Raw genomic sequence first — 22,288 nt, 5'->3', positions numbered from 1 at the left:
GTGGCCTGGATGGCAGCTTGGGGCCTCTGAGAACAGAGAGATGCACTGGAGACAGGACAGGCTTTGAGGCTCCTTCCTGGAGCTGGGCCGTCCTTCCCGAATCCCGGGGGCACTCCCAGCGGGGGACGGGAGGCAGCCCGGGGCTGGTCCCTGGAGTCTCTGTGGGGCAAGAACAGGCCCAGACTAAGGAGAGGACACAACTGTAATCAGGCAGGGAGGGAGCCCGCTCAGAGCGGAAGGGGGGGCGGGACCGTCCAGGTGGCGGGGGTTTCACTGTGGCCGCGGCTGCCCGCGGCCCCCGCCCTGGCCTTCATGATCTTGTCGATCCACTTGAGGAAGTTGGAGACCTTGGTGTAGACGCCGAACTTGCCCTTGCGCGCGCACCCTTCTCCCCAGCTGACGATGCCCGTGACGAAGTAGGTGTCCTTGAAGCGGGTGACGTGGGGGCCGCCGCTGTCGCCCTGGCAGGCGTCCTCAGGCTGGGTGTCGTAGCCGGCGCAGAACATGTTGGGCGTGATGGTGAAGCTGCTGGACAGCTTACAGGTGCTGCGGTCCACGTAGGGCACCTCCAGCATCTTGAGCGTGGACGACAGGCGGCCCTTCTCGTGCGTGCGCCCGAAGCCGCTGACGATGCCCGTCTTCTGGGTCATCAGCGTGGCCTCCGCCCAGTCCTTCTCGGGCAGGCAGGCGGGCGCCACGTTCCGGCGGAACCGGATGGGCGTCTTGAGCCTCAGCACCGCGATGTCGAAGTCGTAGGTCTCCTTGACAAAGCGGCTGTGCTTCACAGTCATCTCCACCTCGTGTGCCATCTCGTTGCCCTCCTCCTGCTCTGTGTTCCGGTCTCCTGAGGACAGGACAGGGCCATCAGCTCGGGGCCAGCACGTCGCTGACACCTTAAAGTAGTCGTGATAGTTTCTGCTTAAAGACTGGCACGCGGTCACTAGACAATGTGAAATATAGGCGAGAAGCACGAGGCGGGGAGACAGCCTTCTGCTTCCCAGCCGGTGTCAGCGGTCACTGACCCCTTGTCCACTTGTGGGTGGGACCAGCCACCTGGTCTGAACTGCCAGACCCCTCCAGGCCACAGGGCCAGGTGGGCACGGGTCAGAACCCATGTGTGCTGTTCTCAGACTCAGAATGAAGAAAATAACTGAAAATCTCTCCTGAGTACTGCAAAAACTGATTACATGTGGAGCTGACAGTATCTAACATTACCGAAATGAGGTTCGCCTGTAAACTTGTGAAATGTGTAATGAAAAGGCAATGTAACTAGCAAGTTAGGAATCGCAGATGTGGCTTTCACCGGGTGCTCACGGAGCAGCTGAGACCTGGTGGAGAAGGGGGGTGATCGGAATTAACCCCCAGACGGGATATGCAGGCCGCTGGGGGCGCTGGTAGGCTTCCTGCAGGAGGGGGCCCCTCTTCCCCTTTCTCCCCCGGCCCAGGGTCTCAGGGCTTTAACTCCCCGTGTTTCCAGCGTCTGTCGGTCCCAGTGTCTGACCAGGAGGAGGGCGCTGGGGGCGTGGGCGGCACTCACCGACCCTCACCGTGAACCTCTTGGCCTGGTGCAGGCAGTGGGCAGCCGTGAGGACGTAGAACTCGTTCAGGATGGTGCCCCCGCAGAATCCCTCGTTCTCCTCATTGACCAGCAGAGCCTGGGGAGGGGCAGGTGCCGGGGAGCGTTACCCTTAACTGGCCTCCTCCACGCCCCCGCCGGCAGTGGGCCTCCCTGCAGAAGGGCTCGTGGGGTTTTCAGGCTGGAACGAGGCCCTGGGCAGTGCCCCAGTGCCCACCCCCACGGGCTGTCCTGCCCAGCCCTGCTGGTTCTCGGAGCGGGCCCACCGTGGACCCCACGGTCCTGCCAAGTGCCCAGTGCTGTGGGCTCCAGACTTGCCCGCCAAGCCCTCCTGGTCTTTATTCTCCCTGCCCTTCCTGGGTGGCAACATTACACTCTGGAGAAGATGCCCTGGTGCCTTCAGACTGATACTCAAAATGCCCAGAGCCGCCGTGACCCGCAGCACGCTCTCTGGGGATGGTGGTTGGTGTGGCGTGTCCCTCCACGGGCTCGTGACACGTCAGACGTACGCAGACCCAGCGTGTAGCTGTGGGCCAGTGGACGTCATCACTGAGGACTGTCGCAGCTCTGGGAACGTCACTTGTAGGAGAAGCGATCTTGGCTCTGGACACTAAAACCCCGAGGTCCAAGCAAGGGATCCGGGTAGATAGAGGCCCCAGTGAAACCCACTCAAGTGAACAGCAAGTCGTCTTCAGTGTGTGTGTCCGGCGTGGTATTTGGGACACGTGCTGCTAACTGTTGCTCATTGTTCACCTGAAAGTCATATGTGAGGGAAGCCTGTGCTTCACTCGCTAAGTCTGGCGACTTTAGTCCAAAGTAACAACCAAAGAGTGGCTTTTTACCTTTGGAAACAAATGGATATACGTTTCGCTAAGGCACCATCTGCCTCTTCAGGACTTAGGTGTTTGGGTAAAAGAATCTTTCAAATTAGAAGTGAAACAAGGAGACTCTTTTTGCCTCCTGTCAAACCCAAGAGCACACACCAGCCTTGGGGGGCCGCCCTGTGCCCACAGACCCCACGCTATGGCCCAGACTGGAGCCCCTCCTCTGCCTGGTGGGGGGCGTGGCGGCCCTCAGCCACCTGCAGTGCCCAGCAGACGCCTCCCCCGCCCCAGCCACCTGGCCTCCAAGCCCCACAGTTACCTGCCAGGGGCACTCGCCCTCCGCGCAGTCCCTGCCGCCCACTATCCGGACCACCTGGCTGCCGTCCTCCCCAGCGCTGGGCTCGGTCCTGTTGAGGCCCAGCAGGTCCAAGGAGCTCTCTGTGGGGCTCAGGTCTGCAGGGTTGTAGTGCTCCAGCTCGCTGGCGTCAAGCGCGTCCTCGCTGGTGTGGATGGCCCACCGCCGGCTGCGTCCCTGCGTGAACTTCCCACAGGGGAAGCGCTCTGAAAGAAGCGCACGAGCTCAGCCAGGCGAGGAGGACACAGTCCACTCCATGGGAGGAGCGGGCAGAGGAGCGTGCCTGGGGACAAGGCAGGGCCCACAAGGAGTCTTTGTGGAGTGGGGTGCCCTGTGTCCTGCTAGGTGGGGGTGGGTCACGGGTGGGAGCCCTGACCTCTGGCTGGTCAGTGCTGAGGGGTCTCAGGGCCTCTGCAATCTGCTGGGATGCGTGCAAAAGTCAGGGGGCTGTGGATGAACAGAGGACCATGGGGCAGTGGGTGACATGGCTGGTGTTAATACATCGAGACCATGATGGCAGAGCAGGGGAACTGGGGGGCACAGTGCCCCCAACCCTGTCAACTCTGCCATGTGTGTTAAACATAAGGAGATCCAACCCGTCCAACCTAAAGGAGATCAGTCCTGAATAATCACTGGAAGGACTGATGCTGCAGCTGAAACTCCAATACTTTGGCCACCTGATGTGAAGAACCGACTTATTGGAAAAGACACTGATGCTGGGAAAGATTGAAGGCGGGAGGAGAAGCGGATGACAGAGGATGAGATGGCGTGCTGCAGTCCATGGGGTCACAGAGTCAGACACAACTGAGCGACTTCACTTTTTTTTTTAACCAACAGAAATGTCATCTCACTGTCCTCCGCCTGCTGAGAGGCTCGGTGGGCACAGTTGCCTCTGCCCTGAAGTTGCCCACCACCCCAGCCTGCGGCTGGACTCTGCATTCCTAACCACCCCCGGTGGTCAGGACTACGGGGCCAGTGGGAAGCCTGCTGGAGGCTGGGCTGACCGGGGCCATGGCCTCTCAGGTGCTCTGGCCCAACCCCACCCCACATGAGGGGAGTCCCGGTCAGACAGGACCTCCCCCGGGGTGTGAGACGGTGGGGAGCGGCTCGCCCACCCCCAGGACCCGGGCCCTCACTCAGGCCTGCCTGAGCTCCTGGGCCAGATGCGTGGTGTCCGGCTTTATCAAGGGAAAAGCCATTTCCGTCTGACCCACTGCAGCCAAATCAGTTCTGGATGGCCCCGGGTTCTCCCCTGGCCCTTGCACCCCATCCGAGGCTCCTTGGCCGGCCCACAGGTCTGGTGCTGGTAACTCTAGCCTCCCAAGCACGTGCCCTTCCCAGGGTTCCGGGCACCATGACAGCAGCTCCACAGTTTGCTAGGGGCCGGACTGTGTGCAGCCTCACACACCACTGTCTCCAGAACATGCTCCCCACCTGGAGGCTTGGCCCTCACCACCCCCACACACACCTGTGCACCCCCCTCCCTGCACCCCCTCTCTGCACCTGTGCACCCACTCCCCACACCCCACTCCCCGCACCCCCAATCCCTGCACCCCCAGTCCACTCCTGAGTACCCCCCACTCCCCACACCTATGCACCCCCCTCCCTGCACACCCACTCCACACATGTGGGCCCCCTCCTCACACCCCACTCCCTGCACCCCGACTCCCCCCTCCCTGCACCCTAGTCCACACCTGAGTACCCCCCACTCCCCACACCTGTGCACCCCCTCCTCACACCCCACTCCCCCCTCCCCACACCCCCTCCACACCTGTGTGCCCCCTCCTCACACCCCACTCCCCCCTCCCCACACCCCCTCCACACCCGAGTACCCCCCACTCCCCACACCTGTGCGCCCCCTCCCCGCACCCCCCACCCACCTGTGGACACGCAGGACTTGCTGTCGTCGCCCAGCACGTAGCCGTGCGCGCAGGAGCACCGCACCTCGCTGCGCTCCTCCCTGCAGAACTGGTCGCAGCCCCCATTGTCCAGGCTGCAGATCTCACGCGTGGCTGTGGGGAGGCGCGCAGCTGAGGGTGCTGTCCGGCCAACGGGCTGGGGGCCCCGAGGCCAGGCCAGCACCCTGGGCAGGCCCTGTCCCTCGCTCCGCTTCCCGCTTCCCGTGGGGTGGGGGGCCTGGCTTCCTGAGGCCCCAGGGAGCTGCCGAGAAGGCCTGGGGGCAGAGGGTCTCAGGTCTCAGGTTCAGCCCTCAGAAGTGCGGCAGGCTCTGGCCAGGGAGGCGGTACTCCAGCGGAGCTGGAGGGGCCGGGGGTCCCCTCTGAGGCCTCTCTCCCCCGCGACATAAAGGCCCTGGGGTCCGGCCTCCACGTGGTGGGAGGAGGTGCGGCAGCCGGCTCCTGGACTCAAGCCGGCTTCAGCAGGCTGTCCATCGTGACTGAGTGACCCAGGCGGGTTACCTAGACCCGCAGTCTGTTTACCTGCTGGTGAAGGGGTGGAGGCCACACGCCTCCCAGGAGAGCGCCCAGGTCTCGAGAGGCTCTGGGCACAAGGCACCTCACAGCCGGGCGGAGGGGCATCACCCGGCCTCCAGTGTGCTGGGCATCAGACTCCTGACACCCATCAGCCCTGCCGCCCTGGCACCTGGCTTTATACTTCACCCTGGGCTTTGATGAGAAGCTGCTCACAGGACAAACATTACAGAAACTTCAGAAAACATGCCCGCCAGCCCCTGGGTCAGCCAAACGGTTTGGGGCGTGGGGCAGGGGGGCCCCCTGGACAGCAGAGGGGCAGAGGCACGACTGATATTCCCGCTGGGGAAGTTCTAAAGTGTCCAGTCTGAGAGCGTGCTCTCAGAATTATATGTTCAGAAACGAAAAGCAGATGTTCAAAGCTTTCTCCTTAGGGAAAACTGGTCTACTACTCACCTAATTTTTGTTAAAAAGTAATCTCTGTATTAGGAAAACTCAGCGATTTTTCCATGTAGTATTACTTGTGTCAGATTTGGACAATCCCGGGCACTCAGCACTGACATCACTCGAATTTCCAGAATCACAAGAAGCAGGAGAGATGCCAGTTCCCACATTAAGGGGCCCGCCCTGCACGAATGTTCACTCCGCGGCTTCTCAGAGGAGCAGGGACCTGCCTGGGGTCCCCTGTCCCCCACCCAGGGGCCGTGACGCGCTTCCTGCTGCTGTAGGCAGAACCTGCAGAGCCAGGCTGAGCCACGGTGGCCGCCGGGGCCTCCCGGGCCTCCCAGGGCCTCTGGCCCCGGCTCTCCACCCCACCAGGCAGCTCTGACCGGAAGGCACAGCAAGAGGAACTCACAGAACTCGCAGTTTTTGCCTTCAAATCCTTCCGCACAGGTGCAGGTGTAGTCTCCGATGCCGTCTTTACAGTGGCCCTGATTCAGGCACGGGTGGCCTTCACACTGGTCTCCATCTGCAAAGCAAGCACTTGGAGACTGGCGCTCGCAGCCAACGCCCGCATCAGGGAAGCTAGCGCGCTGTGCTGGTCTTGGCACACGTTTTCAGGCAACTCGAGTGAACCTGGGGCTCTTCCTGTTTTCCTGCAAACAAGTTGTCCTGTCTGGACTTTGTTACCCAGCCCTCTTTGCAGCCACACGTGCATGGGGCATTTATCTAGCTAGATTTATCTAGCTAGACTGAGTGTTCCAATTCCTGCTGGGACATTTGACAGTGCTTTTCCAAGCAGTGACAGCATTTTTACATCAAGGAGAGGAGCCCTGGGCTGGGGAGTGGGTGCCGCAAAAGGAGGCTGGAGGCTAGGTGATCGCCAGACACTTGTTCTGGACTGAGCCTCAACAGGCAGGGTGTCTGGTTGCGCGAGCCAATCGTCTGGGTGTGAAAGGAGAAGAGAGAGCCCTGCCCAGCGCTAACACGGCTCTGCATTTCTCGGCACATGTGCACACTGTAATCCAGGGACAGGTCCAGTTGTCATTGTGAGAAATCTGAACACGGTCACCAGAATGAAAACGTTGTTATAACTCATACCACTTCAGATGCCACAAGCATTACATCAAGATGGTTACCTTATGAGAGGACCCAATATTTCAGATTCTCTTCTTGTGTTTCTACCTAATATACTTGGGTTTTGAAAAATTGCCATGGAATTTGGTATCCTCAGATGGGAATGAACTGATTTAAATGTATATAATTAACAAAACTAGAATTAAATAAAGTTACCGTAAAAACTATTTGACAATAACTATTCCGGAAGCACTCAGAAGGGAAAAGTCTCAGACGAGTAAAATTTATACCTGAAAGGAAAGGAAACTCAGGAACCATCTTCAAAATTTGAATACAGTCTCTCCCATCTAACTACCCTGATGAGTCCTTCTCAATTAGGATTAAAATAGAAAAGTTCTCACCTTTGTATTTACTCCAGAATTCATCCTAAAAGGGAAAAAAGATTTTAAAGTGCATTAGGGAAAACAGGCATTTCATACCAGTAGCAGCCATAATCTGATAACTCAAGTGAATAGCCTATTTCCCAAACAGAGACCATTTTTGGGACAAACTGTTCTAGAACTATTCAATCTTAAAGGGATTTTTTTCCCCAGATCTCCTGTATTTATAAAGCTGTGGCTTCGAACACTTTTTTTTAAAATACATGTTGGTGTAATACATTATCCTATCCTAGCATCCATCTTCTTGCTTGCTAACAGTTGAAGCCCCAGCGGCTGGAAAACACTTTGTAACACTAACTTACTTTCCTAGCTTTCATTGTAGCAAAATCACCACGTCTGTGACCACAATCAAGGTTTTCGCATTATTTGTTTCAACTGTAATTGGAAATTGCTTTTCTTGAACCTAGACGTTTCTATATGTTTTGCTTGTTTGTTTTCCACTAATTTCCGTTTGGAGAAACTTTGCTGAAACAAGAGCAATTGAAGTAAAATCTCTAAAGCAAGGACTTAGGTTCAGAAGCAGATCAGAAACTTTATGCATCACATTCAAACTCTGTAACAAATTCACAAGGACAAGTGCCTGCTACGCTAAGGGTTCCTTCAAGTCGCAGCGCGTATCGGTAGCTTGTTCTGGAACGCCGAGTCACACCGAGTGTCTTCTGCACTCATCTGCCGTCCACATGCCCTCTTCAGTGAGATGTCTGCTCAAATCTTTCGCTCACTGTATTTTATTGGACTGTTTATTTTCTTCTCTTGTGTTGTGGGAGTTCTTTATAAAGTCTGAGTGCAAATCTTTTGGCAGATATGAGACTTGCAAATATTTTCTTAGTCAGCAGCCCGTATCTTCATTCTGTTAACAGTGTTTTTCACAGAGCAGAAGCTTCAAATTCAGAGTAAGTCCAATTACCCGTATTTCCTTTCATGGCTTACGCTTTTGGTGTCACATCTAAAAATTTTTGCCTAACTTTGTGTCATGAAAATTTTCTCCTAAAAGTTTCCTGTTTTATCCTTAGAGCTATGTGATGCATTTGAGTTAACTTTGTGTAGTTGTGAGAAAAAGCTGACCTTTTTTCTTTTTTGCATATAGATGTACAATTACTCCAATACCATTTTTGAAAAAGAATTCTTTTTCCCCTGAAATGCTTGTGCACCTTGTCAAAGGTCAATTGGGCATATTTGCGTGAGTCTATTTGTGGGCTTTCTATTCTGTTCTATTGATCTGTGTTTATTCCTTTATCAGTACCACACTTCAGTATTTCTGTGAGTAATGTAACGTTATAATACGTCTTTAAATCAGGTAGTGTGATTCCTCCAACTTTATCTTCTTTCTCAAAACTGTTTCAGGTATTCTAATTCCTTTGCTTTCCCATATTTCAAATTTTAGAATCAGCTTGTCTCAATCTGATGAAAGTTTGATTTGCATTGCATTAAATCTATATATCAAATTGGGAGGAATCAATCTCTTAATATGTTGTCTTTCAAACCATGAGCAGTCTATGTCTACTTATTTAGGTTCTCTTTCTTTCAACAGCATTTTGTAGATTTCGGCATATAGATCGTGTGTGTTTACCAGATTTACACATGGGTATTTTTCTTTGGGCCAATACTAAGTAGCATTAATTCTTTTTAATCTTTAGTTTCTAACTGTGCACTACTTGGGGAAGGAAATAGAAACCCACCCACTCCAGTAATCTTGCCTGGAAAGTTCTTTGGACAGAGGAGCCTGGCCGGCTGCAAGGAATTGGACGTGACTGAGCACACACACATGTATGTTACTACTACACAGAAATATGATTAATATTTGTGTGCTGACCTTGTATTCTGTGACCTTGCTAGACACATACATTTTAGGAGTTTTTTTTAGATTCCATGGGATTTTCTATGTAGATTATCATGTCACTGACCAATAGGGATAGTTTTATTTCTTCTTCTTAACTTATTGTTAAACCTTCCGCATGGCTAGGGCTTCCAGTGCAGTGATGGATTAGGAGTACTGGGAGTGGACATCCTTGCCTTCTTCCAGTATCAGGGAAAGCACTCAGCTTTTGGTGTGGTTAATAGTCTTCATCTTGTTGAAAAAGGTGCTTTTTAGTTGTGATTTGGTTAAAGTCTTTGCAGTTACGAATGGCTGTTGCATCCTCAGTGGTGCTTCTCTGTATCAGGTGACAGGACGAGGTGGGCTCTCCAGGTGGATTAACCGAGCGAGTGCGGGAAAGCTGCTCAGTCACGTCCAACTCTGTGATCCCAAGGACTGCACGGTCCATGGAATTCTCCAGGCCAGGATACTAGGGTGGGGAGCTGTTCCCTTCTCCAGCAGATCTTCCCAACCAAGGAATCTTACTGGGGTCACCTGCATTGTAGGCAGATTCTTTGCCAGCTGAGCCACCAGGGAAGCCCCAGAATACTGGAGTGTGTAGCCTATCCTTTCTCCAGCAGATCTTCCCAACCCAGGAATTGAACCCAGGTCTCCTGCATTGCAGAAAGATTCTTTTTTTTTTTAATATTTTTTTAACAGCAGGTGGGACAAGGCAGCGTGCCCATCCTGTTCTGCAGGGTTGGGAACAAGATTTAAGAGGAGAGGCCCATTCCAGGGCCTGCTCCCTTACCTTATCCACTAGGATGAAAAGCAGGCAGGCAGATTCTTCACCATCTGAGCCACCGGGGAAGTCCATACGACTGATTTTAAATGTTGAGCCAGACTTGTGTGCCGTGGATAAACCCGCTCGGTCATCGTCTATCCTTATAAATCTGTATCTGTATTTATTCTGTATGCATATCTGTATCTACTTTATTCAACTTGCTAATAATTTGTTGAAAATTTTTATGAGAGGCTCATGTGAAGTGCTGTTTTATAGTTTTCTTCCTTTCTTTCTCCCTCCCTCCTTCTTCTGTCTTTGTGGGGTTTGGTATCAGAGTAAAGCTGATTGAAAACTAACTTACAAGTGTTTTCTTTTCTTTTCTAGAAACGAATACACAGAATTGGTGTTATTTCTTCTTTAAATGTTGGTGAAACACCAGTGACCCCATCTGGGCCCTGACATTTCCTGTTCAAAGGCTTTTACCTAAGAAGTGGAATCTGCAGATACCTCCGTCATATTATGTGCTTTGGTAATTCAAGGTTTTGAGGAATTGGTCCATTTCCTCCAAATTGTCCAAATGCCATCCAAATTTGTGCATAGAATTTTTCATAGTATTCACCTATTATTCTTTTACCATATACAAGGCCTGTAGTAATGTCCCCTCTTTCATTCTTGATATAATTTGTGTTCTTTTTATCAATCTTGTTAAATCTTACCCGTTTTATTTATTTTCTGTTATTTTGCATGTCTTTAATTTTGCTGATTTCTCCTCTTTGGGGTTTGCCTTTTTGTGTGTGTGTCTTAAGGTGGAAGCTTAAAGTGTCACTGTGAGAACTTCTTTCCCAGTAAGCACAGTGATTCTATAAACTTCCGCATAGGCGCTGCTTAGCGGCTTCCACAGATTCTGTTGCACACCCACTTTGTTCAGCTGAAAGTGTTTTCTAACTTCACCTGAGACTTCGCCTTGACGGTGCGGATTACTCAGGGAACTCCCTGGGGTCCGGTGGTCAGGACGAGCTCCCACTGCCGAGGGCGCAGGCTCAGTCCCTGGTTGGGGAACCAAGGTGCCCGGGGCAGTGGGGCGTGGCCAAAGCAGACTAAGAGTCCAACACTGTCAAATTATAAGGATGGCAGCTATAAGGAAGTAGGAAGAGCATGTGGGGAATGATGCCGAGGAGGGCAGAGCACGCACGTCTACTGGTGTTAGTCGCCCTTGTTACTTAAAGAGATGACCTGGACCCCGAGAGTCTGGCAAACGCCTGGGTGAAGAGCGCCCGGGGACCCTGTGTGCAGCCCGGCCCGGAGCCCGTTCCAAGACCCAACGCCTCGCATCTCACCGCCCGCGCCCGGGCCTCACGGCTCCTCACCGTCCGCTCTGTGTCCTCGAAGACCTCGCGGGCCTCCTCCAGTGAGCAGGCCTCCTCCAGGCACTCTCGCTCCAGGTTTCCCTGCTTCACCTCCTCCAAGAATGAGTTGGCCCTGCGGGCTCTCTGCAGGACATGGTGGGCCTGGTCCCGGGGCAGGAACACTGGGGCGGGAGGACAAGGCTGTCACGGGCTCGCCACGTGGCCACGCACTGCCTCCCGTGAGCCGCGGGTCAGACGGTGCCCGGAGCCGCTCCCGCCGGGGCCGCCTGCCCGCGCAGAGCTCCGCACCTCCTGGAACTCTGCCCTGCTGGAGGTCTTGGGGCCTGCCCCTCCTGGGCCACTCCTCCGCTCTGCCCTGGGCTCAGCCATGCCCTCTGCCCCCTCCCCCAGGCCTGAGCTCTGTGCTAGATGGGGAGTTGTGACTTGGTTTTACACCATCTACAGTTGAAAGCGTGACTTGTTTCAAGCGCCAGGACACACAAACCCACGAGTAAAACAAGTTTCAAGAAATGGTGCTTACTATTATTTTCTACAAAATAGTACCTGTTACAAAATTTCCTGCTTGAGTCTGTCCCGTTTCATTAAAAAATGGCTAACTTGATTTCGTGACTCACAAAGGAGTCGTGACCTGCCTGTGACAGCGTCTGGGGTCTGGGGGTCCCTGGTCCTCCCCGCGTGTCTGTGCTCAGCCGTCCCCACGCTCCCGCCCCGTCTGCCCCCTCTCCACGGGAGGCCCTTGGCTCCTTCCTCTGGCACTCTGCCTGGGCTCTCTACCTCTGTTCTGCTGAAGAATTTAGTTTCTCACTAAGACAGATGACTCAGGGTCATATATTTGATATGTTTCTAGTCCCAGCTGATATTTCCAGTCCCAGCTCACGTCCTGAGCTCTGTGTTTGCAACTCTCCCCACAGTGACTGTTCCCCCTAGTCTGTCTCAGAGCCCCAAGCTCCGCGTGTCGGAAACTGAAACGCAGGACTGCAGAGTCAGCCGTCTCCGGCGGCAAATACATCTTGGTCACCGACTACCGGGTACTGGCGAGCGGGGGTTACAACCCCTCTCTCTTAGGGTTATTTTAGAGAGTGTATGGAACTCCTAAGTGTTTGGTTGTCCTACCTCCAACTACTTTCTCTTCCAACCCGCGCCCCCCTTCTTTTAATGACAGCTGGTTTTCCTAGTGGGGCCAGGCTCAGCCTTGTCCTCTGTGGGCCCCTCCCCACACTCCAGACCTCTCCACCAGCAAGTGGTTGCTTGGAGATACAGCACCCCCTTCCCCTGCATGGCCACCCTCCTGTGCCACTTGCCTCTTTCTCTCTCTTCCCTGTTTCCCAGCCTCCTGGGCTCCTGGACTTCTGCCTCACCCAGCAGGCAAGCACGCAGGCAGGTCTGGGGCTGCTTCTGCGCTCTCTGCTCTCTGGCCTCCAGGACGGGCCTGGGTCCTGGGAGGCCCAGAACCCCCCCTGTGCAGTCTCAGGTCGGGCAGCCCCTCTCCGGGCAGAGCCAGCCTGAGGGGCTGGCACTGGCCCTCGTCTCTTCCCTGCCTTGGAAGCCCCTCTCTGCCTGTGACCCCTCTGCTCCCCCAGACGAGGGGCTCCTCCCTACCTCTGCCTGTGATCCTCCTCTGCTCCCCCATATGAGGGGCTCCTCCCTGCCTCTGCCTGTGATTCCCCTCTGCTCCCCCATATGAGGGGCTCCTCCCTGCCTCTGCCTGTGATTCCCCTCTGCTCCCCCAGATGAGGGGCTCCTCCCTACCTCTGCCTGTGATTCCCCTCTGCTCCCCCAGATGAGGGGCTCCTCCCTACCTCTGCCTGTGATCCCCCTTTGCTCCCCCATATGAGGGGCTTCTCCTTGCCTCTGCCTGTGACCCCCTCTGCTCCCCGAGACGAGGGGCTCCTCCCTGCCTCTGCCTGCTGCTGCCCCTCCCGGGGCTCCTGTCCTCCCCCCTCTGCCCCTGTTTCTCTCTGTCTCTCCCCGTCTCTTTCTGTCCACATTTCCCTCTGCTCTGATCCTCTGACTGACTTCCCACCCACGGGGAGACACACCTGGCCCTGAGCTCCCCAGGCTGAAACCACAGCCAGCATCTCAGGCCGAGCTTACACAGGGGCTGTGCACCCACTCTCCACTCAGGAAGTTCAAGGGCATCGCCAGGATCCTCCCCTCCCCTCCCCCGGGGCCACCTGCAGTCCGCAGGGTGAGGGCCACTTACCGCTCCCCGCCGGCCGCAGGAGGCCGCCCAGGGCGGTGCTGAGCAGGATGAGATGCAGCAGGCCCGCCATGGTGGGGCCCTTCCGAGGACAGCCGTGAGTCCCTGCCGCAACAGGCCTCCAGGGCAAGGTCCGCTCGCCCAGGCTGGAGGGCGGCTGGCGCCCAGCCTGCTTATCACAGCCGCCGGTTGGAGCCCAGGCCTGTGGGGGCGGGGGGCGGCTCTGGGGGCCTGGCCGCCCTGCCCCTGCAGCCCCAGGGAGGTCCCGGCCGAGCTCACTCTCATCCTGAGCCGTGTCCAAGGGCCTGGCGTGTGCGCAGAGCACTTTGTTCTGAGAACAGGAGCGTCGTTGTGTGGTTCCCAGACGTCCACATCCAGCTCTGTTCTCATCTTTACGACCATGATAAAAGTCATGTCTCATTTCCCCATCTGTTTTTCTAGGACAGAAAACTGAGCTTTAGAGAGAGGCGGGGTGCCGTCCACGGCCATGGGTGTGGGCGTGGGGTTAGGACCCAGGGCTTTCTACCAGGCTGGGTGGGAGGTGAGGGCACCACGCTGGGCTGGGGGCTGCTCTCCCAGCCAGGAAGTGCCCCTCTGGGGAGCAGCAGGGGTGGGACGCGACCGCTGCGGCTGAGCGGGGCTCTGCAGGGAGACGTCTGCGAGCTGCCAACGGGCGGTCCTGGGAAGCAAGGGGGTCACGCTCTGTTGTTGGCCGAGCATGCCTGCCCAGCCCCACGTGGGACACCTGCGCACCAGGCCTGTGTCCAGCGTGGAGAGAGGCTCCGCTCACAGCAGGTGCGGGGCAAGCGCCACCGCGCTGAACGGACTGTGATGTCCCCAGACACTCCCGCTGGGCACCCAGGCAGGGCTGGTCTTTGGCAGAGAGGTCGCTGTGGTAAAGTGAGGTCTCCTCTGTTCTCTGCATCGCCCCTACCCCGTGCCTGCACCCAGCAGTCTGGGCGGGCGATGCTCCCCAACATTGCTGGGTGTGGTGAGGCCCACCCAGGACCCAGTCAGTCCCTTCAGCCCCCTCCCCTCCTCTTCCAGGAAGAGGAGCCCAGCCAGCTTTCGATTCAGGAAGAAACAGCAGGCTCTGGGCTTGAGGTCTCTGGGGGCCTGGGACATCTTGGCTAGAGTCTCCCGAGTGTCTGTAGCCTAAGCTGTGAGCTGGGGTTGCGTGAATGCTGGACAACCCGCTTCACGGTCCACAGCTGGGTGACCCATCGTCCCCACACCTCATCCCGCCTGCTCCGGTTTCATGGAAGCAGGACCCCATTTACAGATGAAACGGGGGGCAGAGAGGGTTAGTGGTGAGGCTGCGGGCACCAGCCAAGCTGGAGCCGGAGTGGCCCCAGGGGGCCCAGCCCAGGGTCGGGGTGCTTGACGTGTGTGCCCAGTGAGAACCCCAAAGACTACCGCCTGTCTGGGGCAGCGGAGGCCAGGCAGTGAGCACACGAGTCTGCAAGTCGGACGACTTCTTCTCCCGGGGGCCTCTGACCCAGCAACTCAGCACTGCTGTTTTGGGCAGCCTGAGCGATGGGTATGTCCAGGCGCATGGCCAGGCTCTCCCAGCCCTGCTCGGGACACGAGGCATGGCTGGACCGTCCGGCAGGGCATGGCCCCAAAACCCTAAGTGTGGTGTACTGGGCTGGACAGATGAGACCCGAGGGTGCGGGCACCCACCAGGCCAGGCTTGGGTGGGGTCTGGAGCTCCCCGACCTGGTTCCTCTTTCCTCCACCCCTGCAGCCTGTGTGACTGTCACCTGAGAGACTCCATAAAAAGTAGGTTGAGGGCCCCGCCCACCCTGCGGAGCTGGGGGGACCTGGGAGCCTGCGTTCTGCGGAGGGCCCTGCCGGTCCTCAGGCTTGTGTGGTCTCCTGGGGCCTCAGCTGGGAGAGACACGCAGCCCCCAAACCCAGGAGAGCGTCTGCATTGGAAATGGCTTCACGTGAGAGTTCACTTCAGCAAAGCTGGTGACTGTGGAGGATCCCGGCTCAAGGACCCGCATGAGGGTCTCTGAGAGACGACTCTGGACCGTGCAGGGAGAGCAGGAGGGGGCGGGCCTGCCTGTGGTCAGGGGGCAGGGGAGGGGCAGGCATGCAGCATGCGAGGCTGCTTGTGCCGCACACTCAGAGGGACGTGGAAGGCCGATCACCATGGGGAGTGGGGGGTGCTCACATTTACCCAGAATGAAGACACAACGCTAGGGTGAGTGACAAGCCAGACTGGAAGTGGCGCAGGTCACAGCGAGCACGGCACCGGCCCTGTGCTGCCCGCGTGTGTGGCCTCCGGTTCGGTCCAGGCCCTTCCAATGCCTCCTGCGCCTCCAGGGCCCCTTTGCCACCGTCCTCGTCTGTCTCTGACTCTGGGTCTTTCTCTCTCCCGCCCTCCATCTCTCCCTCCCTCTCTGTGTCTCTCCATCTCCCAGTCTCCATTTCTGTTTCCCTCCCCCCGCTTCCCTGCCCCGGAACCACAGGAGAATCTCCGCCTTTGGCGCCTGGGCGCCAGGCACGCTCAGCGGCTTTATTTGCAGGGCAGGGGCTAGGGCAGCAGCGGGACCTGGAAGAAGCCCTGCCTGGACGGCGGGTGGCCCATCAGCTGCCGCAGCCAGGCCGTGTAGCGGGAGACCCGCGTGTAGATCCCAAAGTGGCCGGCTGCCGCGCAGCCCTCGCCCCAGCTGACGACGCCGGTCAGGAACCAGGTGCCCCGGAAGCGTGTGGCGTGCGGGCCCCCGCTGTCCCCCTTGCAGGCATCCTTGCTGCCGTCGCTATAGCCAGCGCAGAACATGTTGTCCGTGACCACAGGCCCGCCGGGCCTCTGGCGCGACTGCTGCAGGCAGTCCTGGGTCAGCAGCCGGGGCACCAGCACCACCATGAGCTTGCGGGCGGTGACCCCGCGCTCCAGGAGCTGGCCCCAGCCGCTGACGGCCGAGAAGCGCACAAAGGCCAGCGTCTGGTCCGCGAAATCCGGGTCGGGCAGACAGAGGGGTGCCACGTGGTCGCCCAGGGCCACGGGCTGGGCCAGCTGCAGCAGGGCCACGTCGTGGTCCGTCTGGCCCGGCACGTACTGCTTGGGGACAATGATCTGCGCCACCCGCCGCTCCTGCTCTGGGCCCTCCACGCGGCTGAGGTCGTGCTCGCCTGCAGAGTACCAGGACCATCTGCTGTTGCCCACCTCGCCACACGGACCACAGGCTCCTTTCCTGGGGGCGAGGGGCACACGTTCCGCCCCCCAGGGTGGGCGGGCATCCTCCCGGGGCTGCCGGCAGGAGAGTTGGGGCGAATCCAGACTCAGAGTTGCTGGAGGTGTGAGTGGGGTTTGGGCGGGCAGCATGGTGCATGAGGAGGGGTGCCTCAGTTCCCCTGCCCCCTGGGGCCCCAGTCATCCAGTAAGCCCGCCGGGCAGAGCACCTGGGGAGGGCACCCCTGTGGGGCTCCTGGTGGGAGCGGAGTCACCCGGGGCTGCGTGTGGGCGGCAGAGGCTGCGGGGGGTGGGCACAGGGGCCCTGGGGTGTGGGGCCTGCTCACACGCTGCCTGCATGCGTCTCTCTCTGGGAAAGTCGCCGCTGCTCGTGGGAGCAGTGGTTGGAAGCCCGGAATCTTGGCCCCGAGACTCTCCTCTGAGGGCCTACTCTGCGGGGTGGGGGGGCGCCCGCACCACCTACCCAGCACAGCCGTCAGGTTCCCCCTGCTCCGGAGCCTTTCGAAGCAGTGGGCGGCGGAGACCACCCAGGCCGGGCCGACCAGGGTGCCCCCGCACAGCAGCGCCCCGTTCAGCTTCAGCATGGCCTGGTGGGCGTGGCACACAGCGGGGATGACGTCATGGTCACGGCCACCTGGGGCTCCCCTCCCTGCACCCGTGTGGGGGCTGCCGGAGGCTCTGCGTCCATCCAGGTAAGGGGACAGGGAGCGAGTGGGCCCCGGCCAGAGCGTGGAAATGCCGGGCTGGGGTCCTCTGCTCTGGCAGAGCGTCAGCCAGGCCCAACCCAGCGGTCCTGGAGGTTCACCTGCTGGGCGACCCTGCCCTCCCTCCCCCAGGCCTGCAGCCTCACCTGCCAGGGGCATTCCCCTTTGGGGCAGACGTGGCCCCCCACAATTCGCCCTTGGGGCTTGCTGCCATTTCTTTTTTCCAGAACAGGTATTTTCCCGCACGGATATTCCACTGTGTGGGACAGAAGTCAGCAGGACGTGGGTGAGATGGAGGCTGTGCGGCTGCACCAGTGAGTGCCCCGTGTTGGCGGCTGCGCCCGCTCTTGGCCGGGGTTTCGGGGGCCCTGGGGGAGCTGCTGGGGCCGGGCGGCAGGGCCCGTGGGCCTGGGTCCTGCTGGTGTATCCGGGGGTGGATACAGGCAGCCTGACGCCACCAAAGGGCCCGGGACGTGCTGCGCGGGGTGAGCAGCGTCTCAGGCAGCCTGGCCACTCTCCACCCCTGCTCTTGGTTCCCACCCGCCTCCGGGAAAGCCCCAGGCCAGAGGGGACAGCGTTTGAGGGGGCCGCTCTCTCTGGGCTCCTGGACGAGGCCGCTCGCACGATCCTCGGGAGACCAGGGCTGGCGAGGATGCCTCCTCCCTCTGCCCAGAGCACCCCCTCGCCCTGGTGAGGCTCAGGGATGCTCCCCCGGGGCCCACCTTTTGGCTACAGAGGACACACAGCAGGGCAGTGGCGCTCAGCGGGAGTGGAAGCACTCGGCCCAGGTCCTCACCTGTGGGCGTGCAGGACACCCCGTCTGCCTGGAGCGCGTAGCCCTCATGGCACCAGCAGAAGCGCCCGGCCCCCGGGTCGGCCCCACAGTACTGCTCACAGCCGCCATTGTCGTTGGCGCAGATCAGCTGGCTCTGCTTGTCTGCGGACACAGGGCACAGCTGACACGGCCCCTGGTCAGGGCAGGAAGCCCGGTGGCTGCCCCTCCCTGGGCCAGGGGCCAGGCCTGCGCGGAGGAAGGGGACACCCCGCAGACAATCCAGGAGGGTGAGACCGGGCCTGGGGGTCTCGGCTCAGGGGACACCCCGCAGACGACCCAGGAGGGTGAGACCGGGCCTGGGGGTCTCGGCTCAGGGGACACCCTGCAGACAATCCAGGAGGGTGAGACCCGGGCCTGGGGGTCCCGGCTCAGGGGACACCCCGCAGACGACCCAGGAGGGTGAGACCGGGCCTGGGGGTCTCGGCTCAGGGGACACCCTGCAGACAATCCAGGAGGGTGAGACCCGGGCCTGGGGGTCCCAGCTCAGGGGACACCCCGCAGACGATCCAGGAGGGTGAGACCCGGGCCTGGGGGTCCCGGCTCAGGGGACACCCCGCAGATGACCCAGGAGGGTGAGACCGGGCCTGGGGGTCCTGGGTCTGAGCACATTGGCCACTGGGGCTGTGGGACCCCCGTGCCAAGGAGCAGGGGAGCTGACAGAGATGAGTGGCTTCCCCAGCCTTGCCCCGCACCCAGAGCCCAGAAGCGGACAGGGCGTCCAGCGGGCCAGCATGCAGAACCCTGCACCCAAGACGCCCAGGTGGAAGCCTGCGAGGGTGCCGAGGCCCCTCCCGCCTGGTGAGTCGGCAGCCTCCCGGCCCCGCTCCTCACCGGTCTCACAGTTCCGGCCCTCGAAGCCGTCGGGGCAGAAGCAGATGTAGGACTGGAGCTGGTCCTCACAGGAGCCCCCGTTCTGGCAGGGGCTGGAGGCGCACTGGTCCCCGTCTGCGGGCGAGTCGCTGTTACAAGGCTGACGGGGGCTGGCGGCAAATGGGGTCGGAGTCACCTACTCACCATTGTAGGAAACCCAGAACTGCCTCTGAGGGAGCAAGAGGAAGCCGCGTGAGACGTGGGCGCCAGGGCAAGCGTTCACGTCCCTGCGGGGGAGGCGCCAGGTGGCTGGGGCTTCTGACCAGCCCTCCCTGTGGGCTCTGGAAGCCACACCGCTCTATGGAGACAGGTGGGTTCATCTAGGGAAGCGAGTTTTTTCTCTAATACCCGCCCCTCCCATTGCTAAGGCCACAGAGGTCCGAATGTCCTCTCCCAAGTCCCAACCCCAGGCTTCAGCACCAGCCCTGCCATGGAGCTGTGAACACGGATGAGACCCCACGCTCCCCGAGCCTCCGGGGCTGCTCCCGATGCTGTGCTGACTGTCCAGACACCCGCTGACCGAGGAGAATGTGGAAAAGACACGCACAAGTGCCCTGCCAGTTTCAGGGGCCTCGTCAGTAACAGTGACTCCCCAGGGATCTTTAGGCCAGTGAGAAACAACTCAGTGTTACTGTGAGAATAAAACAAGGTGAAAACGGCTGGAAGGTTCTGAAAACCACAACCCACTCCAGCACTCTTGCCTGAGAATCATGGACAGGGGAGCCTGGTGGCTACAATGCATGGGGTCACAGAGAGTCAGACATGACTGAGCAACTCAGCACAGCACAGCATGCTCCCCGAGGGCTTCGCAGGTGGCGCTAGTGGTAAAGAAGCTGCCCGCCAATGCAGGGGATGTAAGAGACGCTGGTTCAGTCCCTGGGGGGGGAAGATCCCTGGAGGAGGGCATGGCAACCCACTCCGGTGTTCTTGCCTGGAGAAACCCCATGGACAGAGGAGCCTGGCGGGCTATAGTCCATGGGGTCACAAAGGGTTGGACACGAATGAGCAACTAACACACACACAGACTCAAGGGGTGACCATCCTCAGCACGCCTGGGAAGGGTCGTGTGAGCCCTGCCTGCGAGTGCGGAGTGTGTGCTATGCCAGGTGTGTGTCCTATGCGTGTGAGACATGCATCCTGTGTGTGATGTGTGTCTGTGCCAGGCGTGTGTTCTATGCGTGTGAGATGTGTGTCCTGTGTGCGTGAGACGTGTGTCCTGTGTGTGATGCATGTCCTGTGTCAGATGTGTGTCCTATGCATGTGAGACATGTGTCCTGTGTATGTGATGTGTGTCCCGTGCCAGGCACGTGTTCTATGCATGTGAGATGTGTGTTCTATGTGTGTGATGTGTGTCCCGTGTCAGGTGTGTGTCCCGTGCGTGTGAGACATGTGTCCTGTGTATGTGATGTGTGTCCCGTGCCAGGCACGTGTTCTGTGCGTGTGAGATGTGTGTCCTGTGTGTGTGATTCGTGTCCCATGACAGATGTGTGTCCCACGCGTGTCAGATGTGTGTCCTGTGTGGGGTGTCCCTCGAGTGTGCGGGGAGAGAGGGTCCTGTCTCCTGGCCTCCTGATCCTCAGCCCCCTGGAAGGAGATGATTTCAGTGGGCATCTCTTTGCTTGTGGACGGGAGGGGAGGCCCACTCTGCCTGCTCCGCCCCGCTGGGGGAGGAACAGGCTCCCTAGGTGTGCCCTCCTCACTCGAGCATCCCTGAGGCGGCCCTGGCCAGGGTCTCTGATGGCTCCGATGGGTCTCTGAGGGCTGCTGGACAGGCGGCCCTGCCCGGGGCCTGGACAGCTTACGGGGTCAGGGGGCCATCCTTGGGGGGATGGGGGCACAGGAAACTGTGCTTCTGGATGAGGAGGGTGTGTGCAGGGGGTCTCAGCATGGGGAGACCCCAGCCCCCGGTGCCCAGAGCCCACCGGCTGCCCCCAGTGCACCGGGCGAGCTCACCGTCCTCTCCTCGTTGCGGAAGATCTCGTGGGCTTCCTCGAAGGAGCAGAGCTCCTCCCTGCACTCCCGCTCCAGCGAGCCCGGCAGCAGCTCCTCCAGGAACCCGTTGGCACGCCGAGGCCGATGCAGGATGCTGAGGGCCTGCTCCTGGGGCAGGAAGACTGGGGGGCGTGCTGTGAGATGCGGGGGCGCCGGCACCGTCCCCCAACCTGTAACAGCACCTCCCCACTACCCTGCCCCCCACCCCGGTGATGGGACCACAGGCCCCCTGCCACCACCCCGGTGATGGGATCACAGGCCTCCCACCCACGGGCCGCTGGTTTGTAGCAGGAGAGTTCCTCACAGCTGCCAATGGGCAACACTGCATAAGCTTCATATGCGAGGAGAGGGCGATGTGTTTGTTAAATTATAACATGTCCACGCCCTTGACCGGGTCCCTTCACTTCCAGTTTATCCTAAGGAGATGCTCTGAGCCCCGCAGACACCAGGCCGCTGGGAGAGCTGAAGACACGTCACTGGCAACACTAATGACCCAGCCCAGCAATGCCAGGTGAAAAAAGACGGTTAAACAGGAAGGACCCGGGTGCCACGGCACTGGAGCAGGACGGCGGGCAGGGCCCCCGCGGCCGGCGTGGGCCCCGGGGCAGAAGTGGACGGGTTTCAGGGGACAGTGTCGGCGCCTGGCTTCCGCCTTGGCCACCCCTTGGGGCTGGGGAATCACGGTGGTGACCGCTCACAGAGCCGCCCGCCCGTGTTCCCACTCAGGCCTCTCCACGTCCACAGTTGGGGGTCATGTTCACCGCCGCAGTGGCCGAGCATCAAGGCGCAGCGTCTGTGCCCTGTCCCTTGGGGTGGGGGTCCACCCGCGAGGGGCTGAGAGTAGAGCGGGAGACGGGTCACCTCTGAGCCCGCGTCTGGGCCTGGGGGGGCGGTGGTGGAGGCAGGGGAGGGCCTGCTGTGGCCAGGGAGCCTGCCCCCAGACATCTGGGAGGGGACTCCCGTGGCCTGTGCTCCAGGAGCTCTGCTCATCTTTTGAAAGGCAGGCAAGTCAGAGAGGACCCCCCAGCCAGGCTCCCAGCAGATGGGAGCGCCCACCACGCAGGCCAGCTTTCGGGGCGGCTGGCCTTCCATGGGGTTAATGGGGAACTTCCCCCACTTACCTGCCGGCAGGGACCCCCACAGGCTGAGCAGAAAGCAGAGGAGGGCCAGAGCCCAGGCCTGGGACAGCATGGCCAGATCCTAGGTTGCTCAGTCTGTTGACTTTCTGGGCTGGGGAGGGGAGGGGGCGTGGCGGAGGGCGGGCAAAGTTCTCCCAGAGCTGGAGGCCGTGGGGGAGGGGGCTGGCCTCCCGAAACCGCGCTGCAGTCCTGGCCCTGGGCCTGCGGATGAGGGCTGGCCGGGCGTCTCGGCCCCTGGCTAGTCCCTTGGGCCCTCCT

The 22,288-nt window shown here is 59.3% G+C and overlaps 2 protein-coding genes across 4 annotated transcripts; both read right to left on the bottom strand.

Annotated features, from left to right (window-relative positions):
• Positions 1–184: 184 nt before the first annotated feature.
• Positions 185–13,903, bottom strand: F10 (coagulation factor X). 2 transcript variants are annotated; one of them, XM_061435437.1, is made up of 9 exons: positions 13,815–13,903; positions 13,292–13,725; positions 11,089–11,249; positions 7,104–7,128; positions 6,041–6,154; positions 4,636–4,767; positions 2,720–2,961; positions 1,538–1,655; positions 185–844 (listed from the first exon to the last, which is right to left on the bottom strand). In XM_061435437.1, the coding sequence occupies exons 2-9, from the start codon at positions 13,707–13,709 to the stop codon at positions 228–230; spliced, it is 1,827 nt and encodes a 608-aa protein (XP_061291421.1). In that variant the 5' UTR covers positions 13,710–13,725; positions 13,815–13,903; the 3' UTR covers positions 185–227. The 2 variants fall into 2 exon arrangements, with proteins under 2 accessions (XP_061291421.1, XP_061291420.1); XM_061435436.1 differs by lacking the exon at positions 13,815–13,903 and having other exon boundaries at positions 13,292–13,808.
• On the bottom strand, positions 13,815–22,113 carry F7 (coagulation factor VII). Of its 2 annotated transcripts, none has more exons than XM_061435438.1 (8): positions 22,013–22,113; positions 20,853–21,025; positions 19,044–19,068; positions 18,861–18,974; positions 17,991–18,131; positions 17,341–17,450; positions 16,954–17,077; positions 13,815–16,429 (listed from the first exon to the last, which is right to left on the bottom strand). In XM_061435438.1, the coding sequence occupies exons 1-8, from the start codon at positions 22,080–22,082 to the stop codon at positions 15,831–15,833; spliced, it is 1,356 nt and encodes a 451-aa protein (XP_061291422.1). In that variant the 5' UTR covers positions 22,083–22,113; the 3' UTR covers positions 13,815–15,830. The 2 variants fall into 2 exon arrangements, with proteins under 2 accessions (XP_061291422.1, XP_061291423.1); XM_061435439.1 differs by having other exon boundaries at positions 20,853–21,013.
• Positions 22,114–22,288: the final 175 nt, after the last annotated feature.

The sequence above is a fragment of the Bos javanicus genome, chromosome 12 (genome assembly GCF_032452875.1).
Source record: "Bos javanicus breed banteng chromosome 12, ARS-OSU_banteng_1.0, whole genome shotgun sequence".
NCBI lineage: Eukaryota > Metazoa > Chordata > Mammalia > Artiodactyla > Bovidae > Bos > Bos javanicus.
Note: the sequence above shows the minus strand (reverse complement) of the source record. Positions and strands in the feature narration are given on the sequence as shown.